General features: G+C 37.7%; 1 protein-coding gene across 2 annotated transcripts in view; it reads right to left on the bottom strand.

The window, feature by feature from the left end:
• CEP290 (centrosomal protein 290) overlaps positions 1 to 20,621 on the bottom strand; it is a 92,355-nt gene that overhangs the window by 1,056 nt on the left and 70,678 nt on the right. For both annotated transcript variants that reach the window (XM_062203148.1, XM_062203149.1), the window contains 9 exons: positions 14,785 to 14,913; positions 12,196 to 12,282; positions 10,411 to 10,575; positions 9,728 to 9,850; positions 8,198 to 8,370; positions 4,692 to 4,833; positions 3,123 to 3,196; positions 2,431 to 2,522; positions 112 to 191 (listed from right to left, as the gene is read on the bottom strand). In XM_062203148.1, coding sequence (XP_062059132.1) covers positions 112 to 191; positions 2,431 to 2,522; positions 3,123 to 3,196; positions 4,692 to 4,833; positions 8,198 to 8,370; positions 9,728 to 9,850; positions 10,411 to 10,575; positions 12,196 to 12,282; positions 14,785 to 14,913 — 1,065 coding nt within the window. The remainder of the gene's footprint in view (positions 1 to 111; positions 192 to 2,430; positions 2,523 to 3,122; positions 3,197 to 4,691; positions 4,834 to 8,197; positions 8,371 to 9,727; positions 9,851 to 10,410; positions 10,576 to 12,195; positions 12,283 to 14,784; positions 14,914 to 20,621) is intronic.

Raw genomic sequence — 20,621 nt, 5'->3', positions numbered from 1 at the left:
TTTTTAGGATGTATCCTTAAAAAAGCTCAAAGATGATAATCATAAAAAAATAATTTCCTACAGCTATTTTCATAAAACATTACAAAAAACTAGATATAACTGAAGAATTACCTTTAAATGCTGCTTTTCTAGATTTGCTGTTTTAAGCTGTACCTCTAGGTCTTTTACTGTTTCCTTTAGTTGATCAGCATCTGCCAAAAAATTATGAAAATTAACCCCAGCTTTTTCCCACATAGAGTAAGTTCATGATAAAGGATTTGTTGCAGACAATAAGCAGAAAACTTATAGAACCTAGAGCCTGAAAAATATGACATGTTATGTTTGAAATCCTTTTCAGGCTGTAAATACTGTATGCTATAAAGTATTTAATTCCATAAGAAGTTCCTGGCTTTGGCGCTGGCCCTGTCCTTGACATTGTGGGCACCTGGGGGATGAGCCAGTGAATGAGAACTCTGTCTACCTCATTCTCTGCTTTTCAAATTAAGCAAAAAAAGTTTACTCATAAAATTAAAGGAAGCTATAAGAGGAAATGTTTGGCACAAATAATAACCAAAGGATTAATGCTGTTATTGTATTAATAAATTATGCATATTGATAAGAACATAAATTTGACAACTGAATGAATGATGTTAAATCAATCAAGAAATGTGGATATTCAGCAGCCAGTGTTACAGTGGGACAAGCCACAGCCTATGACACCAGTATCCTATATAAGCACCAGTTTGAGTCGCAGCTGCTCCACTTTGGATCCAACTCCCTGCTAGTATGCATGGGAAAGCAGTAAAGACAACCCAAGGAGCTGAGCCCTTGCCACCCATGTGGGAGATCTGTTGTAGCCATTTGGGGAATGTACCAGCAAAGAGAAGATTCTCTCCCTCTGTAACTCTGCCTTTCAAATAAATAAATCTTTTTTTTTTCTATATAAACATCTTTTCTGTTTCAACAGCAAGGTCTTTTAAAAAATTATTTATTTGAAAGAGATTTACAGAGAGGCAGAGGCAGAGAGAGAGAGAGGGGGGGTCTTCCATCTGCTGGTTCACATCCCCAGATAGATGCAACAGCTGGAGTTGCACTGATCCGAAGCCAGGAGCTTCTTCCTGGTCTCCCATGTGGGTGCAGGGGCCCACACACTTGGGCCATCTTCTGCTTCCCCAAGCTATAGCACAGAGCTGGACTGGAAGTGGAGCAGCTGAGACTCAAACCACTGCCCATATGGGATGCCGGCACCGCAGGCGGCAGCTTTACTTACTGTGCCACAGCGCCAGCCCCAATAAATAAATATTAAGAAATGTGCATGCTGAAATAAACTTGAAGCCATCCAAAAGTAACTTGAATTGCTTTCCCGACATCTACTCCTAGGGTGACAATGGGATGTTCCTGTTCAACTAACACTGCAGAGATGTATTCCTTGCTCAAGTATTAAGGGTCATTCTTTACAGATCTTCCCATTTCCATAAAGGAAAGGACAGTTCTGGTTTCCTTCCACACTAATTAATTCTCAAGGAAGGAGTGAATATGTAATCTGACTCGCAGGATTCCTGGTGGGTGGAGTTGATACATTACAGAAAACCATGCAAGCAAGATATAGATTCTTGCTCTCTGGTACTAGCCTGTGCTTGGGTACTAATGGCACTTTGCAAATCTCCCATCTTCAAGACAGCAGTGACCAGTGTCTAGCGGGATGTGCCATGACAAGGCCCTGAGAGCCCCAACTGTCCTTACTTCTGAGAGGAAAAGGAGTAGGAAGTCCTATTGGGCCACAAAGCTAAGCCTGTCTCCAATACAGCTTTTACTTTAAATTCTGTGTTGGGAACAGTTCCTAAGAACTTGCCCAGAACAATAAAGTTGGTGCTTTGCTTCTCAAAAAAAAAACCTGATTCTGGGGTCATACATACATTTTAAGTGAGTATAGGAATCTATGAATAATGAAGATCAATTATATATTGAATCTACTTACACACATTTTATATGCATGTATGTGTTAATGTGTACACATGCACATAGGAATGTGGAAATGATTATAATCATTTGTGAATGAATAGAAGAGGATAGACTACTTTGTAAAAGGGAAAAAGAATCTAAGTAGTATTTATTTGTTAAGAAAAAATTTTTAAATGTAACAATTAGTAAAGAGGGATTAAAAGGAACAATATTTAGCAACTGGAAGCAACTGTCCTAATCATTGCTGAGCATTATATTGGGATTAATCTATAATACAAGGAGAAAAACTCTTTGAGTGCTTGCTGCTCTTATAGTCTAAATAATTCAAAGGGCTTAATGGGGATATTTTTATCGCATGGTGATGATGGCTCTCAAACTTCCTATCAGGGATCTAATTTCATAGGGAAACATAATTCATAATTCTGAATAAACAAAGGCAAGCCCTAATTCAAAAACATGGGGTAGCTAATGTTTTGGAAGACATGTTACCAGATACAGCACTTTCTGCTCCACTTTGGTCCTTAGCTTCTATCTGTTGGATTAATTCTGCTTTTTCTTTATCCAGTTGGCTATTAGCTAATCTGCAATATAATGATAAATAATATGATGAACAAAAACACATTGCTCCACAAAATACATGGGAATTTCTTATGATTTAATATTACACAGTACTCAGAATGTGTTAGTATTTATTCAAATAAATGTTCATTTACTCTGAATGCTGTAATGCTGCATTTTCAAACAGCATGAAATCAAAAGTCTTCATGTTTACTCAGTTACTCATGCTACTTCATTTTTAAGAGTAGCGTTCTTGTAAGAGAAGCTGAATGAAGTAGGCTGCAGAGACTCCTGGCAGTAAAGAATTACTCGCTCTGTCTTTCATTAGTATTTGTCTTTTGGAAGCTAAGGTTTAATTCACGCTATACAGTTAGAAAAGTTTCAACTAAATTACAAACTAGAAACTCAGATTGGATTTACCCTTTTTCCCTAGTACCTATTAATGTAAAAGACAGACTGTTAGATTAACAATAAAAGGACAGAATAAGGACCTGGTGAACTTATTAAGCAACAAAAGTGAAAAATTCTAGTCTCTCGTTAGTAGCAAATGTGGTTATACAAAAATGGTTTTAAAAGAAGAAGAAAAAAAGAAATGAAAGTAACCATATGAGTTTATAATGTACCTAAGAACTTGAAGCTCACGTTTAAGGTCTTGCTCTGTCATGACACCATCAGGAACTTGTTTGAGAATCTCAATCTTTGGACACAATGAAAAAACAGAATATACAGTTTTGACAGGGAAATAAGAGGTTTTATAAATTATACATTTTTAATATAGTATTAAAAGTTGGGTTTTCAAAAGCATACATAAATCTATTTCTATGTTCAGTTCAGATGAGCCTTCATTTAGGAAGAGACATGAAGTGTCGGAGTGCCTATCAGATTTTGGGGTGAAAAGTGTTGTAAACAACAGAAATAAGCAAGCACTTGAAATCTGAGCTGTTTTGTTCGCAGGACTGAAGGAAGGTTAATGTGGCTAAAGCAATATGAGTGAGGGTAAAAGCAGAAGATGAGACTAGAGAGAAAACTAGGTGCCAGATTATTGATGTCCATATAGGTTATGAAAAGAACTTTAAGTTTTATTCTAAAGTAATGGAGAACCACTAGAAGATTCTGAGGATGAGACTGATATGATTTGGCATGAAATCATATCAAGGCATTATTGTAATTGTTCAGGTATGAGATAGCCTGCACAAGGCTGTTAGTGATGGGGGCCAGTGTTGTGGTTTCAGCAGGTAAAGCTGCTGCCTGTGATGCCGACATCCCATACGGGTGCCAGTTAGAGTCCCAGCTGCTCTACTTCCAACCCAGCTCCTTGCTAATGGCTTGGGAAAAGCAGCAGAAGATGGCTCAAGTGCCTGGGCCCTTGCCACCCACATGAAAGACCCATGTGGGAAGAATTCCTGGCTTTGGACTGGCCCAGCTCCAGCCATTGAGGCCATCTGGGGAGTGAACAAGAAGATGGAAGATCTCTCATTTCTATCTCTCCCTCTCTCTCTCTGTAACTCTGACTTTCAAATAAATAAACAAATCTTAATAAGAAAGATTATTAGTGATTAGACATGCTGAGAAGTGGTCAGATTTGGGATATATTTTGAAAATACCACTAACACGAGTTGATGAAAAATGCGAAGAATGAGAGAAACAGTGAAGTCAAGGATGATCCAAAGTTTCTGGCTTAAACAAATAGGAGTGGTATCATTGAGTTAAATTGTGCCATCCAGTTAGATGGCTTCTATGGGAATGATTAATCAAGAATTCATTTTTTTTTTTTTTGGACAGGCAGAGTGGACAGTGAGAGACAGAGACAGAGAGAAAGGTCTTCCTTTTGCCGTTGGTTCACCCTCCAATGGCCGCCGCGGTAGCGCGCTGCGGCCGGCGCACCGCGCTGATCCGATGGCAGGAGCCAGGTGTTTATCCTGGTCTCCCATGGGGTGCAGGACCCAAGGGCTTGGGCCATCCTCCACTGCACTCCCTGGCCACAGCAGAGAGCTGGCCTGGAAGAGGGGCAACCGGGACAGGATCGGTGCCCCGACCGGGACTAGAACCCGGTGTGCCGGCGCCGCTAGGCGGAGGATTAGCCTATTGAGCCGCGGCGCCGGCAAGAATTCATTTTTATTTGCAGAAGACAATGCAAGAAAATTCTTGAGATATGAATTATTTTATCATGTAAAGAAAAACACATTACTTGCCTGTCGTTCGAGATCTTCAGTGTATCTCTTAACTTTCTGTTCTCTCTCTGTTGCTTCTTTTACAAGTTGCTTAAGATCATTAATACTTTGATTTTTTTTGGCAATATCAGTTTCCAATTCTTTCAACTTAGTTTCATACATCCTAAAAGTATAAAGAAATATAAATAGCACAGACATGACAAATGATTTTTTTACTGATTTAAAGGTCAGTTCAAATTACTGCACTAAAGAATCCTAATTATAGTGTTTCTTCTAGTCAAATCTTTAGCTGTATATTTATGTAGCATTAAAAGGAGATAGCAAGTGATAAATATCCCTAGTTAATAAATTACGCAATTAAAATAAAGGTTTTAGGTGTTTTCTATGATTATAAACAAGGATAGAGACAATCTGGTCATTGTATTTTTAAATCTAAGACCTTGTTTTTAGATATAAAAATAAGAAAATACGAAGTAAAATTCACTAGAACATGAAATTTATATTACTAGATAAAAAGGACACAACAGAATGGGAGAAAAAGTTTTGCAAAAGCACAATTGAGAGAGGCAGTATATGAATGAAGCTTATAAAAATCTAAATAGATTTATAATCACTTAAGAAATGATTAAAAGTTTAAAAAATTCAGATTCCAAAATAAATTTTTTAAAAACTGATCCAAACAATTTTACAAGCACATCATACCTATAGCAGGACAATGCATACGATATTCAAATTTTTCCAGAGAAAGAAAAAGAAGGGACATCTTCTGGCTACATTAAAAAGGCTAGTACAACTTTGGGAACAAAATCTGGGATAGACAAGACACAAAAAGAAAATTAGATTGTCTAAATACGCTCAAACAGATTTTGCTAAATCTTAGAAAGTTAGATTAGAAGACGTTTTTAAACTAACAGATTATCTACCAGAGCTTAGTGGTGAAATATCAGAAGCTCGCTCCTTCCCTTCATCCAATTCTGTGTTCAAAAGTGACTCAAGCAGAAGGTTTCTCTGATTGTCTTATCTAAAACAGCCCCAGATCATCCTGGCTGCCCTAGCAGTCAGCTTAAGACCTGACACAAAATATGTATCAATAAGTTTCTTGAGTAAAGAATAGAGCAATTATAAGGAATTTAGCATGAACAAGACCCGTTTCATGGGTCCCCAAATAGATAACTGAACTGCTTTTCTGAATGAGTTACACAAATCTCAGCTCTAGAACTTAGCAAGAAAAAAAAAAGATCAGTGGACTTAGGGAACCTGGAGGTCCAGATCAGAACGAGCCTTCTCTCTATCAAGAGGGTTCTACATGGACTTCTGTCTTCAAAATGATTTGAAGTCCTATTCTATGTTCAGTAAACCTGAATAGTTCTCATATTAAAAGCACACAAATAACCTAAAATACATTCATCTTCAATTATAATTACCACCATCATTTCAGCCAACTGCTCATAAAACTTATAAATGCTTTTCATACTAACAATCTCTCCTACAGCCTCACAGAGCCCTTTTAGAAGAGGAAGGACATCATTCCCACAGAAGGGATATAATTTACTTGAAGTCCTAGTCAGAATTCCATCTTTCTAAGCCAAGGCAGCTACCTGGCTCTCTGCAGGAACTTCGGCAGGATAGGCCTTTTAGAGATAACATCCAACATGAAGCTTATAGCCTAACAGTAGCAGGTAATTTGTAAATATCTGCTGAATAAATAAAACTCAAAGTGATTCTAATTTTTTTCTGGATTCAAATGTGATTAAAGAAGAAAATAAACGAACAACCAAGAAATCAACTGATAAGTCTGCTGGCTGACAGCCACTTCCAGGATCCAAGAAGAAAAAAGAAACCCCTTTCTCCCTCAGTCTCTCACACTTCATTCATTTAACCCTGTTGCCAGTTCTAACAGAGCAACTCACTGTTCCTAGTTTGTAGGTAGGAAAAGTGAAGGTTAGGAGGTAGCAGAGTAGATTCTGGTCTTAGGACAGGAGCTAAGGACTTCTCCAGGACTGCACATCTACTATCTGGCTACCCTCTAATATACCTGTTTCATCAGTTTTTTTCCTCCTTAGACTTGGCTGACAAGGGCAAGTAGAATGCAGCAGCCCCACTATGGGACTTGCTGTAGGCTGTCTGTGCTGAGATACTCATCTTAGTTCCAGTGATGGTAGTTGCTATCTCACCTCTGATCAAGACCATTCCAAATAGTAGGTAGTGTGCATGTAGTTCTCAAAGACACCTGTGGAGATGGTAGATAAGGAGGAGGGAAGCAGCAGGTACCCTAGACAGACAGTAAAGAATACAATTTCATAGAGGACAACTTTATATGGAAAAGGACATGGGCAGGATCCCACTAATCACTATCAGACTCCTTGACATAACCATTTGAAATTAGAAACGAGCTGGCGCTGGTATGTAGCAGGTAAAGCCACAGCCTGCAGTGCCGTCAAACCGTATGGGTGCCGGTTCAAGTCCTGGCTGCTCCACTTCCAATCCAACTTTCTGCTATGGCCTGGGAAAGCAGGGGAAGATGGTCCAAGCCTTTGGGCCTCTATACCCACCTGGGAGACCTGGAAGAAGCTCCAGGCTCCTGGCTTTGAAATGGCCCAGTTCTAGCCATTGGTGCCATTTGGCGAGTGAACCAGAGGATGGAAGATCTCTCTCTCTCTCTCTCTCTTTAACCAGAGGATGGAAGATCTCTCTCTCTCTCTCTCTCTCTCTCTCTCTGCCTCTGCCTCTCTATAACTCTGCCTTCCAAATAAATAAATAAATCTTTAAACATAAAATAAAATTAGAAATAGGATTGACATCAGAGCCTTTTACTGACTCAACAGTCATGACAAACCACCTGTGGTTACAGTGGCAATGGGCATCCCAATATTTATTAGTGAACTCCCATCACCTCTATAGCTGCAAAGATTAGTCTCACAGAGAATAACCCCACATACTTGTAGATAAAGGTAAGCAGAGTTGGAGAAAATCAAGTACCAGAAAGCAGAGGACAATAAGGCACCAAAGTTGCCGCCGAATTAATCTACTGGGGCTATCTGAAGAGAAAGTTGCTCAGGACTATAACTCCAAAACCACTGGTGAGATCCAGCATGCCACACATTATGACAAGAGTTCAATTGTTCCTGGCTCATATGAACTTGAAGTAGAAAGTGAACACAATCAAGAAGAGGAGGCTGAAGGTGGAAGAAAACAGCAAGAGACGCTGGACAACGGCAGCTCGGGCCCATGGTTGACAGCAGCTTCGTTATGCAAACCCAGCCCTAAGACCTTGGCCCAGCCTCAGTTCTGCTCTGTTCCATAGCTTGCCCCATAGTCAATGCTACTAGTCAAGCATTTTAAGGAAGAAAAAAAAAACTCTTTGGCAATTCAAGACAGGAGAAAAAGTGAATCCTATGTTAAGTAACTGAACTGTTTATTAAAAAAAAAAAAACTAGATTATTCTGAATAATGTCATCTTTGAAAGCAATGATGTCAAAATTAGAACTAATAAAACTTCATATAAGTTTTAAACTATTTGTCCCTACCTTGTAATGACAATTGATTTCCAGCTCTTCCTGTCAGCACCTTCAAGCTGTGGCCCTCTACTTTCTGCAAACTGTAATTTCTTTCCAGTCTCTTCTAGTTGAGCTGTCATCTTCTCATTTAAAATCTCTAAATTATTCTTGGCTATCCGTAATTTCTCTGCAGCTTCAGTTTCCTATCATTACAGCTAATTAGTGTGTTATAGCACAATGTAATACTACTCTTAAAGATGCAATATATTAAAAAATTACTATTACAAACCAGAAAAAAAAATAACATGGAGTTTACATAAATGCTGATTCAAACTTGAATAAAAATACAATCTTCCCTTTCCTCTAAAAGCAAACCATTATGATTATAATTGGGACAAACTGATCACGTAAATGAGGTTGCAAAATACATTCACAAGTATTGTACTCTAGTGGTTCCTTTAAATTAGTCATTTTAAAATATTGGGATATTGGATACTTCATGTCTTTACACATTTAAAAGATGCCTTATTTTGACTTTATAATACTTAAAAACCTACATAAGTATAAATGATGCTTAAGTAACATAGATAAATTCTACTATTAAGCCGGCACCATGGCTCACTAAGCTAATCCTCCAACTGAGGCGCCGGCACTTTGGGTTCTAGTCCCGTTTGGGGTGCCGGTTCTGTCCTGGTTGCTCCTCTTCCAGTCCAGCTCTCTGCTGTGGCCCAGGAGGGCAGTGGAGGATGGCCCAAGTGCTTGGGCCCTGCACCCACATGGGAGACCAGGAGGAAGCACCTGGCTCCTGGCTTCGGATCAGCGCAGTGCGCCGGCTGTAGTGGCCATTTGGGGGGTGAACCAACAGAAGGAAGACCTTTCTCTCTGTCTCTCTCTCTCACTGTCTAACTCTGCCTGTCAAAAAAAAAAAAAAAATTCTACTATTAGACATCCACATTCAAGACCCAGTATCGTTCTGGCCTCACAAAGCATTCAGATACCATTCTAACTAATTTAAAATATTAGCTTCAATGTATTCACCAGATCATCCATATAACTAATATCTATTTGTCTGCAGTAAGGAATATATTTTGCCTTTTAAATAGTAAGAAATACTACTGTTTAACAAAAATTGTTTCATATGCTCTACTTTGTAATAGCAGGCATTGTTTTAAGTCATGTACATAAACATTAACTCATCTAATGAGTTAATGGCATGTCTTTAAGATAGGTATACTTATTTATTCCCAATTTTACAGATCGGAAAATGGAGAAATAGAAACTGTTAGTAGCTTGCTCTGATTCCTGAGGATAAGAAGTAACAGATCTAGGAACTGAATCCAGAACAAGTAACTTCCACATTATACTACCTCTAAATTATTTATTTTTATTATCAATGTCCATTATGATGAAAGGGTATAATGATGGTAAGTATAAAAACACAACTCCTAAATTTATTAGTGTGTAGTAAGAATAGACATTCTCATCAAGGATCTACTTTACTTTTCCAAGATTTACTACATGATAAAAATAAAAATTAACTCTCAGTCATACAAGTCATACCTTTTTAAGTTCTTTACGAAGCCTTTCATTTTCAGCAACAATTTTCTCTGTGCCTTTTGTCTTGGATTCATAGTGCAAACTCAACTGACGCCCAAGGTGAGCTTTAAGTTTTTCTAATTCAGTCTAGCAAAAATAATAATTAAAAAAAAACTAATAAGAAAAAAGCCATACATTATCAAAACAAGGAAGTAAAATATCATCTTTTAAACACATAAAACAATGTAGTTTTAGAGCCCATATATGATAGAATTAAAGTCGTTCCTTGGATATCCACTGATAATCTATGACAAAATTTTCCAACTTTGATTGAATATCAGAAAAAACTGATGATTTCAAAAGCAAGCAACTCCTCAACATAACATCTGTGTTAGGACTCACCCTGCAACAATCAAATCAATCTCAGGGAGGGGGTTTCTGTATCTCACTTTAAAAAATAGCCTCATGTAATTCAATCAGAGTTAGAAACACTGGTCCTGAAATAATTAGGAAAATCAAATGGAGCTAACCTGTGACCATCATTAGCCACTATTACAGTAAGGATTTTCGTTTTTCCTTTTGTGTGTATAAAACATATGCTACTTTCATTAAAGCCATTTGTAGCACAGTATTTGGAATTTTCCTTAAATAGTAATAAAATTAAAATAGTAAAACATTATTACAAAAATGATCACATTAAAAATTACCTTCAATTTTTCATTTTCCATCTCAATATTTGCCATTTTTTCACTTGTGAGTATTCCTGATGCCTTTTTCAACTGTTCATTTTCTCTTTGGACTTTTTCAACTACTTTTTTCATTAAACCAATGGTTTTCTCTAGTTCTGGGATTGTCTTTCCACTTCTTCCAGACTACAAAAGCATAAAAACTATTAATTTAATCAAGTAGTTTGACAGTGTATGGTACAAGGTACCAACAACATAAAAGGCTTATTGTTACTTATTAATAATGCTGACGTTTGATGCCATCCTTAAAATAACTGCATGTAATGAGACAGAAGTTCTTACTTTACATATCAGAAAACCAAGACATAGAGAATCTGATATTCTTAAAATCATACAGTTAATAAGTAACTAAAATAATCTACCTTTGATGTCTGATACAAGAGAATAAATTTAAATATTCTGTTTGTTTAGTGTTCTCTCCAGTATATTCAAATTTTCTTTATATGGAATAAACCACAAAAGAGAAATTATATCTTTAAGAAGCTCATGAGTAATCAAATTTTAACTGTGGAATATTATAAGCAATTTTTTGTAAGAATTGCCTAGAAATTTAGTTTGTACCCAACATAAGAGACATCTGAAATAAAAAACCTTGTGTAAAGATTACCATCAAGTAGTAAGTTTAACTGTTTATAATTTAAAACAAAACGTTCTAATAGCCTGATAAAATAGTGTGATTTTTTTGTAATTTAGTTTTCTTCATACTATGCTATGCAATGAATACCCCTGAAATATAAGCTTATACTATGCAATGAATACCCCTAAAATTATAACCTATATATAATCTCAATATAAAAATAGTATGCTTTTTTGCAGTTTACTCTCCATACTATGCAATGAATACCTCTGAAATATAAACATATACAATCTCAATATATACTTTCATAATTACATTAGTTAGAAAAGATCAAATTAACATAAGTATTTTCTTTTTAAAAAAATTATTTTCAGTTAGATAAAATAGTATTACAGGGGATTTCAAAGAAACTAATAGAAAATGAAATTAAAATCTTTATATTAGTATAAAATTTTTCATAGATATTTTCCATGAACTTTTTGAAGATCTCTTGTATTTATCATGTACATGTATATTTTCACTTGAGAAACAAATGTTGCTGTTAGCAAGACATGTTCTCAACTGTTTCCAGACAATACTCAATATTTTCACAGATTCTATCACATGTTAATATTAGTACCTGAGTGAGTTTTCACATGATTGCTTTCATTTATTACAATCACCAGCATGAAATCAACAGTGGCTTAAATCTTTGCCTTGCCCTCCTAAGCAAAATTTATCCATTATATAAAGTGAATACAAAATTGAATGGGAGGTAAAATATAATAAAAAAATGGGAAATACATTTATAGAACATTATAACAAGAAGTTGCTGTAGATAAAACATAGTCTTAAAATGTTAGAAGCAGACCAAAAAGCATGTGGTCAACAAGAAGAAAATTCCTGAAACTTACATGCTATCAAGGTATGGAGGACGTGATCAAGGACAGGAGAGATGATGTGGAGTGTAAGTGAAATAAAAAGCATGTAAGATGTAACAGATGATAAACATATCAACTTGAAACACAGAAGAAAGCTTAATGATGCTTTACATTTTAGATATAATAGAAGAAAAACTAAAACTACAGGCACTAGTAAAGATGCCAATACTACCACGATACCTAAACTTTTCACTTCTGGTAATCACTTCTGAAGCGTAAACAAATTATCACATATTCTCATATACTCACCCCTCTAACATGGCCAAGTTTCCGTTCAACTTCCATTTTTCCTTTTTTAAGAAATTCACACATTTCTTTCAAATCTCTTACTTGATTCTAAAAGATAAAAGCAAAATATAACAATCAACATAGCTATAACTATTAAAAATAAATGGCAAACAATTTATCTAAACAATTGATCGCTTCAAGCAGCCAAACTAAACACGTAGGTCTCTACTCCAACAAGGAAAATTTTTAATGAAGACATATGTTGAATAATACCAGAGTCTTTTGTATATGAACGCCAAGAAATATTTTCCATATTACTATCTTAGTGTACAATATAAATTTGAGTGCAGAAGTATAATATTAATTGTTCCATAAGTTAAACAGGTAGATCCTTATCCATGTGTTACAGAGAAAAAGAGAATGGAACTTCTAACATGGGTTCCAACAGTGTAAAAACTAGAATGAGAAACAGGACATAACTTCATTATATCATCACACTGCTAGTATTCTAGATTAGAAAACAGAACTGAATCAATTGGCTAGCCAAGAGAAAAGATTCCTATAAATTAAGTAATATCTGGAAAACCAAAAATAAAGTTAATAATATCAGAATAAATAATATAAAATGTCTAAAAAAACTATCGTTAAAGTGTGGCAATTAATAAAATATATCAAGCAGGGCAGTTATTCGATGCAGTGGTTATGACGCCACCTAGGACACCCGCCTCTCAAATCAGAATGCCTGGGATCAAGTCCTGGCTCCACTTAGGCCCTTGCCACCCATGTGGGAGACTTGGATAGTTCTAGGCTCCTAGCTTTTGCCTGTCCCAGACCTGACTCTTGCATGCATTTGGGGAGTGAATGAGCAGATGGAAGATTTCATCTCTGTCTCTCTCTGCTGTACAAATAAAGTGAAAATAAATGAAAAATTTGAAAAATATATCACGAATCCTCCTACCGCAGAGCATTTAAACTTGCTATTTCAGTTGTCTGGAACCCTGCAGCACCTGCACACCTTCCTCTTTACCTTCTCCCTTGCTGTCTATAATTATTTTATTAAGGAAGCCTTCCCTTACTACCCTATTTTAAATTGGACCCCTCCCTTCCATTCACCCTTCAAACCAGTCATGTTTTATTCTTTCTTAGCACTTAACATCAGCTGACATACCAAATTGTTTGTTTACTGCCAATCTTCCCCAACAGAAAATAAGTTCTGTCCTTGCATGAATTTGTTTTATTATCATTATTTGTTAGCAAAACTTATACATGAAAGCACAGTTCACTTACTTGCTCTCATTTACAATAATGGGAAACTTGAAATGTAGGTTGTATAAGAGAAAAAAGAATTTCTGAAGAACAGGTAACCAGTCTTGGTCACAAAGTATTCTTCTATCATGTGAAGTGCCTAATACTTGCTGAGGTGTGATTCCACCAAAGAATTCTTCCAGACACATTACATTTTCAGAGATTTCTCTCTGTAATTTTGCTAAGGTTTGTGGAAGTTTGCCTTACAGTAAAGGTTTATCCAATTTTTGTTAACGTTTATTTATTTTCATCTACTTGAAAGGCAGAGTTAACAGAGGGAGGAGAGGGAGAAAGAGGGGGGGAGCAGAGAAAGAGAGGTAGTGAGGCAGAGGTGGTTAGGGAGGGAGAGGTGGTAGGGGAGATAAAAGAGATGTGGAAGGGACGAGATAGAAGAAGGAGAGAGGGAGAGACTTAGAGCTGGAGAACGAGAGAGAGAACGGGATCAAGATCTTTCATTAGCTGGTTCACACCCCAAATGCCTGCAACAGCTAGGGTTGGGCCAGGCCAAAACCAAGAGACTAAAACTCCATCCAGGTCTCCCACCTTTAATGGCAGTGGTCCAGCCACTTGAGCCATCACCTGCTGACTCCCAGAATGCATTAGCAGGAAGCTGGATTTGAAGCAGAGAAGCCAGAACTAGAACCAGAACTCAGATATGGGATGCACACATTCCAAGCACTGCCTTAACCCACTGTGCCACCATGACTGCTCCTGTTTTTTATTTTTTTGTTGTTTTTTACTGCCAGTTCCCAGCACCTAGAAGAGTATGTGATACAAAGTAGGCCATCTCAATAGGGAATTAGCATTGTGGCACAGCAGGTAAAGCAGCTGCCTGTAACACTGCCATCCCATATGGTGCTGGTGTGTGTCCTGGCTGCTCCAATTCCGATCCAGCTCCCTGCTAATAGCCTGGGAAAAGTAGTGGAAGATGGCCCCAAGTGTTTGGGCCCCTGTACCTATGTGGAAGACCTGGAAGAAGCTCTGGCTTCTGACTTCTGGCTTTGGCCTGGCCCAGCCTGGATGTTGGCGACCTTCTGGGGAGTGAAGTAGTGTAAAGATCTCTCTCTCTCTTTCTGTCTCTCCCTCTCTTTCTGTAACTCCTTCAAATAAATAAAGCTTTAGAAAATTAAAGAACTGGGACATCAACAAATAACTGCAAATATATAAAGTATGCTACCAGTATGATACTTAATCAATATGAGTTTTTTACTTTTTTTCATAAGCAACTATAAGTAAACATAATAGCTATGGGGGTGGATTTCAGGCATTAGATTTCCTAGTTATAATAAGTAATATTAAAATTACCTTTAATCTTGGCAAATCTTTATTTGCTTGTTCAAGCTGAAATCTCAGTTCAATATTTTCAGTTGACAACTTTAAGTTTTCCTTCTGAAGCTCCTGTTCTCTCTCAGAGTGCTCAGACTCTACTGAAGTCTTCAAGAAAATATTAGGAATATGTTAAAACTTTAATAAATAAAAGTTACACAAGATATACTGAATAAGATAACATTATGCCAAAGGGAACTTCTTTCCTCAAAGGAATATAAGAAAATTGGAGAGTTCTAAAAAAATTAAATAATAATTAAGTTGGAATATGAAACTTGCAGGAGAAAAGGTAATATTACTTGCTCTAATGAAAACAGAAAAAGCAAAATCAAACATTTCTTAATAACATCTATATACATAATACCTTAGTATATACTCTCACAGTGGTTTAACTAATTTATGGAGGTTTTGTTAGCCCATAATAAAGTATGATTGTTATCATTATGAATGGTTCACCCCTTCCTCCCAAATCCATATATCCAAACCATAATTCCTCAGAATAAATGTGAATTTATTTGAAGTACAGTTTTCACAGAGGTAAGAAATTTAAAATGAAGTTGATAGGGTGGACCCTAATTCAATATGGCTGGTATCCTGACAAAAAAGGGAAACTTTGTATTTGGGTACTAAAACATCCATGAGGAGAGACACTATGATGAGATGGGAGAAGATGGCCATCTATAAGCTATGAGAGAGGCTTCAGATAGATCATTCCCTCACCGCTTTCAGAAGGGACAAATTCTGCCAACTCCTTGACTTCGTAACTTCTAGCCTCCAGAACCGTGGGATCCTAAGTGTTTGTTACTTAAGCCATCACACCTTTCATACTCTCTTACAGCAGCTACTAAACTACTAAACTAGGCTACATAAAGAACTGCCTCAATCCCTTCCTCCTTCAGAAAGTTCTTGCCACCTCTCAAATCCATCAACATGATTTTGTATTTTTCTTGGCATGAATCTTCCTAGGGTTCATGTTATGTTCATTTTTACTTTTTATTCCAAATTATAAAATTATTTGAAACATAAATATGCTTTATTAAATGTTTTTATAAATTAGGAATAATACCACCTGCTTCACAGGATTATGGTAAGCATTAGATGATATAATTATGTGAAAATACTAAGCACGGTTTTAGTTCTTTTCTCTACCTTCCCCTTCTCTATTGACTTAATGGGCTATAAAATCAATACTCCACGGAAATTATAATTCTCAAAATACATAAATATGTTACGCCTGGCTTGATTACATCTTTTTACTAAACAGTAGGTCAAATACTTTACATTATTATTCTGATGTATTCATGCTCAAGTTTTTTTTTTTAAAAGATTTATTTATTTATTTATTTGAAAGTCAGAGTTACACACAGAGAGGAGAGGCAGAGAGAGATAGAGAGAGAGAGAGAGGTCTTCCATCCGCTATTTCACTCCCCAGATGACTGCAACGGCCGGATCTGAGCCAATCCGAGCCAGGACCCAGGAGCTTCTTCTGGGTCTCCCACATGGGTGCAGGGGCCCAAGCACTTAGGCCATCTTGTACTGCTTTCCCAGACTATAGCAGAGAGCTGGATCAGAAGTGGAGCATCCAGTATGCAAACTGGCACCCATATGGGATGCCAGCACTGCAGGCGGTGGCCTCACCCGCTATGCCATAGCGCCAGCCACTCAAGTTTTAAAAATATAAAGAAATACACACCACACACATACATACACACTTTTCTTAGTAAAACATAGTAAAAGTGAAGAAATAGCCAAAAGGTTATAGATGAGTACGAATACTCCAGGCAGATGTCTGATTCTGATTGAGGCATATCACAAAAACACTGGCAGAATGACAGTACGTGTCCACCCGATTTCTGTTGGAGGGAATGTTTGTGCACATGCACTTTTGTAGTAGAAAGAAAACAAGCTGAAGTCTGTTAATCACAGGAATACATTCTGACTTATAAAGCTCACATATACATTCTGATTCTGCTACTATGGAGTTTGAGATGACCGTTTACAGTCCTTGTCCTGATTGTTGAGGAACAGTGTCTTTTTCTTCATACTATGTGTTGGACTCTTTATTTAGTGTAGGGTTCACCTTGTGAGTATAAAGTAAACTGAAAAATCAATCTTTGAAAAATTAAGAATGGGCATAGGAGGGGGAGGAGGAAGAAGGGCAGGAGCATGGGTGGGAGGGGGGCGGGGTGGAAGTGTCACTTTGTTCCTGAATCTGTATATAGGAAATTCATGAAATTTGTATACCCTAAACAAAATTTAAAAATAAATTTTAAGCCGGCGCCGTGGCTCAACAGGCTAATCCTCCGCCTTGCGGCGCCGGCACACCGGGTTCTAGTCCCGGTCGGGGCGCCGGATTCTGTCCCGGTTGCCCCTCTTCCAGGCCAGCTCTCTGCTGTGGCCAGGGAGTGCAGTGGAGGATGGCCCAAGTGTTTGGGCTCTGCACCCCATGGGAGACCAGGAGAAGCACCTGGCTCCTGCCATCGGAACAGCGCGGTGCGCCGGCCGCAGCGCGCTACCGCGGCGGCCATTAGAGGGTGAACCAACGGCAAAGGAAGACCTTTCTGTCTCTCTCTCTCTCACTGTCCACTCTGCCTGTCAAAAAAAAAAAAAAAAAAAAAAAAAAAAAAGAAAATGAGTAAAAATAAATTTTAAAAAAGTTAACACTAAGGCCAATCCTGTCACTTGACTGTCCGTTCCTGCACTTGTGAATGAAAGCACTAGACAAGTTGACATTTAAAACCTCTGCCATCATGGGAATCTGGATTCCTTGATACCTGAGTTCTTCCACCCCCTTTCCTCTGGTAGTTACTTGATTCAACAAGTGCTAGTCCCCTATGGGGGCCATGGATTAATAGATATAAAATATACTGACTATCACTTAAGAAGAGGATATGTATACTGATTATCACTTAAGAAGACAATTATTTATAAAAAATATCTCACATGGGAAGAATTTTAATATACTTCTTACTAAAATATGGGTGTGATTATTATGTAAAAGAAGGTGGATCATTTTTTCTTCTCTGTTTTCAGGTAATAAAATTATACATATTAGCTGAAAATGTCTAAATTTCTGAAAAATATCCAATGAAACACTATTCTATGATAATATAAACAGAATTACTTTATAACAAACTTCATGGGACTTCCAAATTCTCTTTACAGGAGAGGATCTTGTTAAAAAGCATTAACTGGGACAGCATTGTGCTGCAACAGATTAGGCCCTGCTTGGGATACCTGTATCCTGTATGAGAGTGAGTGCGATACAGTCCTCTCTCTACTTCCTATCTAGCTTCCTGCTAATGTTCTTGGGAGGCAGCAGATGACAGCTCAAGTACTTGAGTCACTGTCAGCCACATGAAAGACCCAAATGGAGTTCCTGGCTCCTATCTTCAACTTGAGCCAGCCCTGGCTATTGAAGGCATTTGGGAAATAACCCAGCAAATGGAAGATCTCTCTCTCTCTCTGCCTTTCAAATAAAAAAAAAATGAATAAATAAGCATATAAAAAAGTATAAATGAAAACAAATTTTTAGTGAATGGGAGTCAGAGATAATACACAGCGGAAATCCCAAATTCTCATTTATTTATTTTCAAGAAAAAAAAAAAGCATTGTAAACCTGGTTTAAGAAATGAAAGTAAGAACTAAATTACTGGGACTTCCATTGTGGTGTAGGGCAAAGTCACTTCCTGTGATGTCAGCATCCCATATGGGCACTGGTGTGTGTCCCAACTGCTCCACTTCCCATCCAGCTCCTGGCTAATGGCCTGGGAAAGCAGCAGAAATGGCTCAAGTGCTTTGGCCTCTGCCATCCACAAGGAAGACCAGATGAAGCTCCTAGCTCCTAGCCTTGGCCTGACTCAGCCCTGGCCACTGTGGCTACTTGGGGAGTAAACCAGTAGATGGAAACTATTTCTCTCTGTCTCTGTGTCTCTCTGCTTCTCCCTCTCTGTCTATAACTCTGACTTTCAAATAAATAAATAAATAAATAAATCTTAAAAACAAAAGAATTAGGGGCCAGTGTTGCAGCCTAATGGGTTAAGGTGCTACCTGCAATGCCAGCATCCGATACGGGTGCTGATTTGTGTCCCAGTAGCTCCACTTCTGATCAAGCTCCATACTAATACACCTGGGAAAACAGCAGAAGATGGCCCAGGTCCTTGGGCCCCCACACCCAGGATGAAGCTCCTGGTTCCTGGCTTTGGCCTGACCCAGCTCCCGCCATGTGGCCTCTGGGGAATGATCCAGCAGATAGAAGATCTCTCTCTCTCCCTCTTTTTCTCTGTAACTCTGCCTTTCAAATAATAAGTAAATCTTTTCTAAAAAGAATTAAATTACTTTCATGCACTTAACTTTTGACATTTAGGTATCTGATTGTGGTTGATATTTTGAGGACTTATTTACATGACTAAAATATATGAGGTGGAAAAGTTAAACAAAACAAAAATAAATGTTGTCTAATATCAATTGGGAACAGGCTGCTCTTATTCTGTACCTCAGGGTAAAGTGATAAAAATAGTGTGGACACAAGAATGTTCTAACTTGTACTGATGCACCTTGACGTGTATCTAGGTTCTGCATCTTCATGATCACTAGAGAAGTACTTATTCTACTACATAAAATATGAATCCTATTCTGAAAAGTACTGTGATCAACACAAACTAACACAACACAGATACCAATACATGTAAGCTCCCTTTTCTCATTATACAAAAAAAAAAAAAAAAAAAAAAAAAAATCTGTTAAAATACCTTGCAAAAAGACCACTAAAGGAACTCACTATGTATCTCAGGTTGCTGCAATGCATCACAAAAATTGTTTACTGATATTACTCACCATAGTGAGGTCTTGCAAAAAGCAGAATTAAAAATTTCTAAGGCAGGGCTGGCACTGTGGCACAGCGGGTAAAGCTGCTGCCTGCAGTGCCAGCATCCCATATGGGTACCGGTTCAAGTCCTGGCTGCTCCACTTCTAATCCAGCTCTCTGCTATGGCCTGGGAAAGCAGTACAAGATGGCCAAGTCCTTGGGCCCCTGCACCCACATGGGAGACCCAGAAGAAGATTCTGGCTCCTGGCTTCATATCAGCACAGCTCCATCTGCTGTGGCCATTTGGGGAATTTTTGTTATTCATCTAATATATTGCTTTTTAGGTATAAACCAATGGTTTTTAAAAGAGTACTAAACTAGTAAAACGATAATCACTAATTTTTGTATGAACTAGTTAAAAATAGGGCTAGCATAGTTTATTAATAGTTAATATTTCTTACAAATTCTACATTCTATTTTCCTCTTTGCAACATATCTGCATACTGCTTGGGAAAAGAAAACTCAACAAAGAAACAAAAGATTGCTGTGTATCCAAATCAGAGGCATTCTATTTCTTGGCTGGACTCATACATCAGTTTCGTAATTTGTGTAGTATTTTCAGCACACTGATTCCCAGCATCTGCAATTGTGCCATAACCACGGCCCTCCACAGCAGATTCTTTGGGATCGAGCAGTTATGAATCACATCCTCAGCTCTGTGATCCTCTCTTTTTCAATCTTTTTTTTTTTTAAGATTTACTTATTTATTTGAAAGGCAGAGTTACAGATTACATGGAGAGATGGGGAGACCAAGAGTGAGAGAGTGTGAGAGAGAGAGAGAGAGATATCTTCCATCCTCCAGTATACTCCTAAAATGGCTGCAAGGGTTGGGGAAGGTCTGGTTCAGGCCAAAGCCAGGAGCCTAGAGCTTGATCCAGGTCTCCAGTGTGGTGGGAAGGACCCAAGTACCTGGGCCATCTTCTGCTGCCTTTCCAGAAACATTAGCAGG

This window comes from Lepus europaeus, chromosome 10, assembly GCF_033115175.1.
Source record: "Lepus europaeus isolate LE1 chromosome 10, mLepTim1.pri, whole genome shotgun sequence".
NCBI lineage: Eukaryota > Metazoa > Chordata > Mammalia > Lagomorpha > Leporidae > Lepus > Lepus europaeus.
Note: the sequence above shows the minus strand (reverse complement) of the source record. Positions and strands in the feature narration are given on the sequence as shown.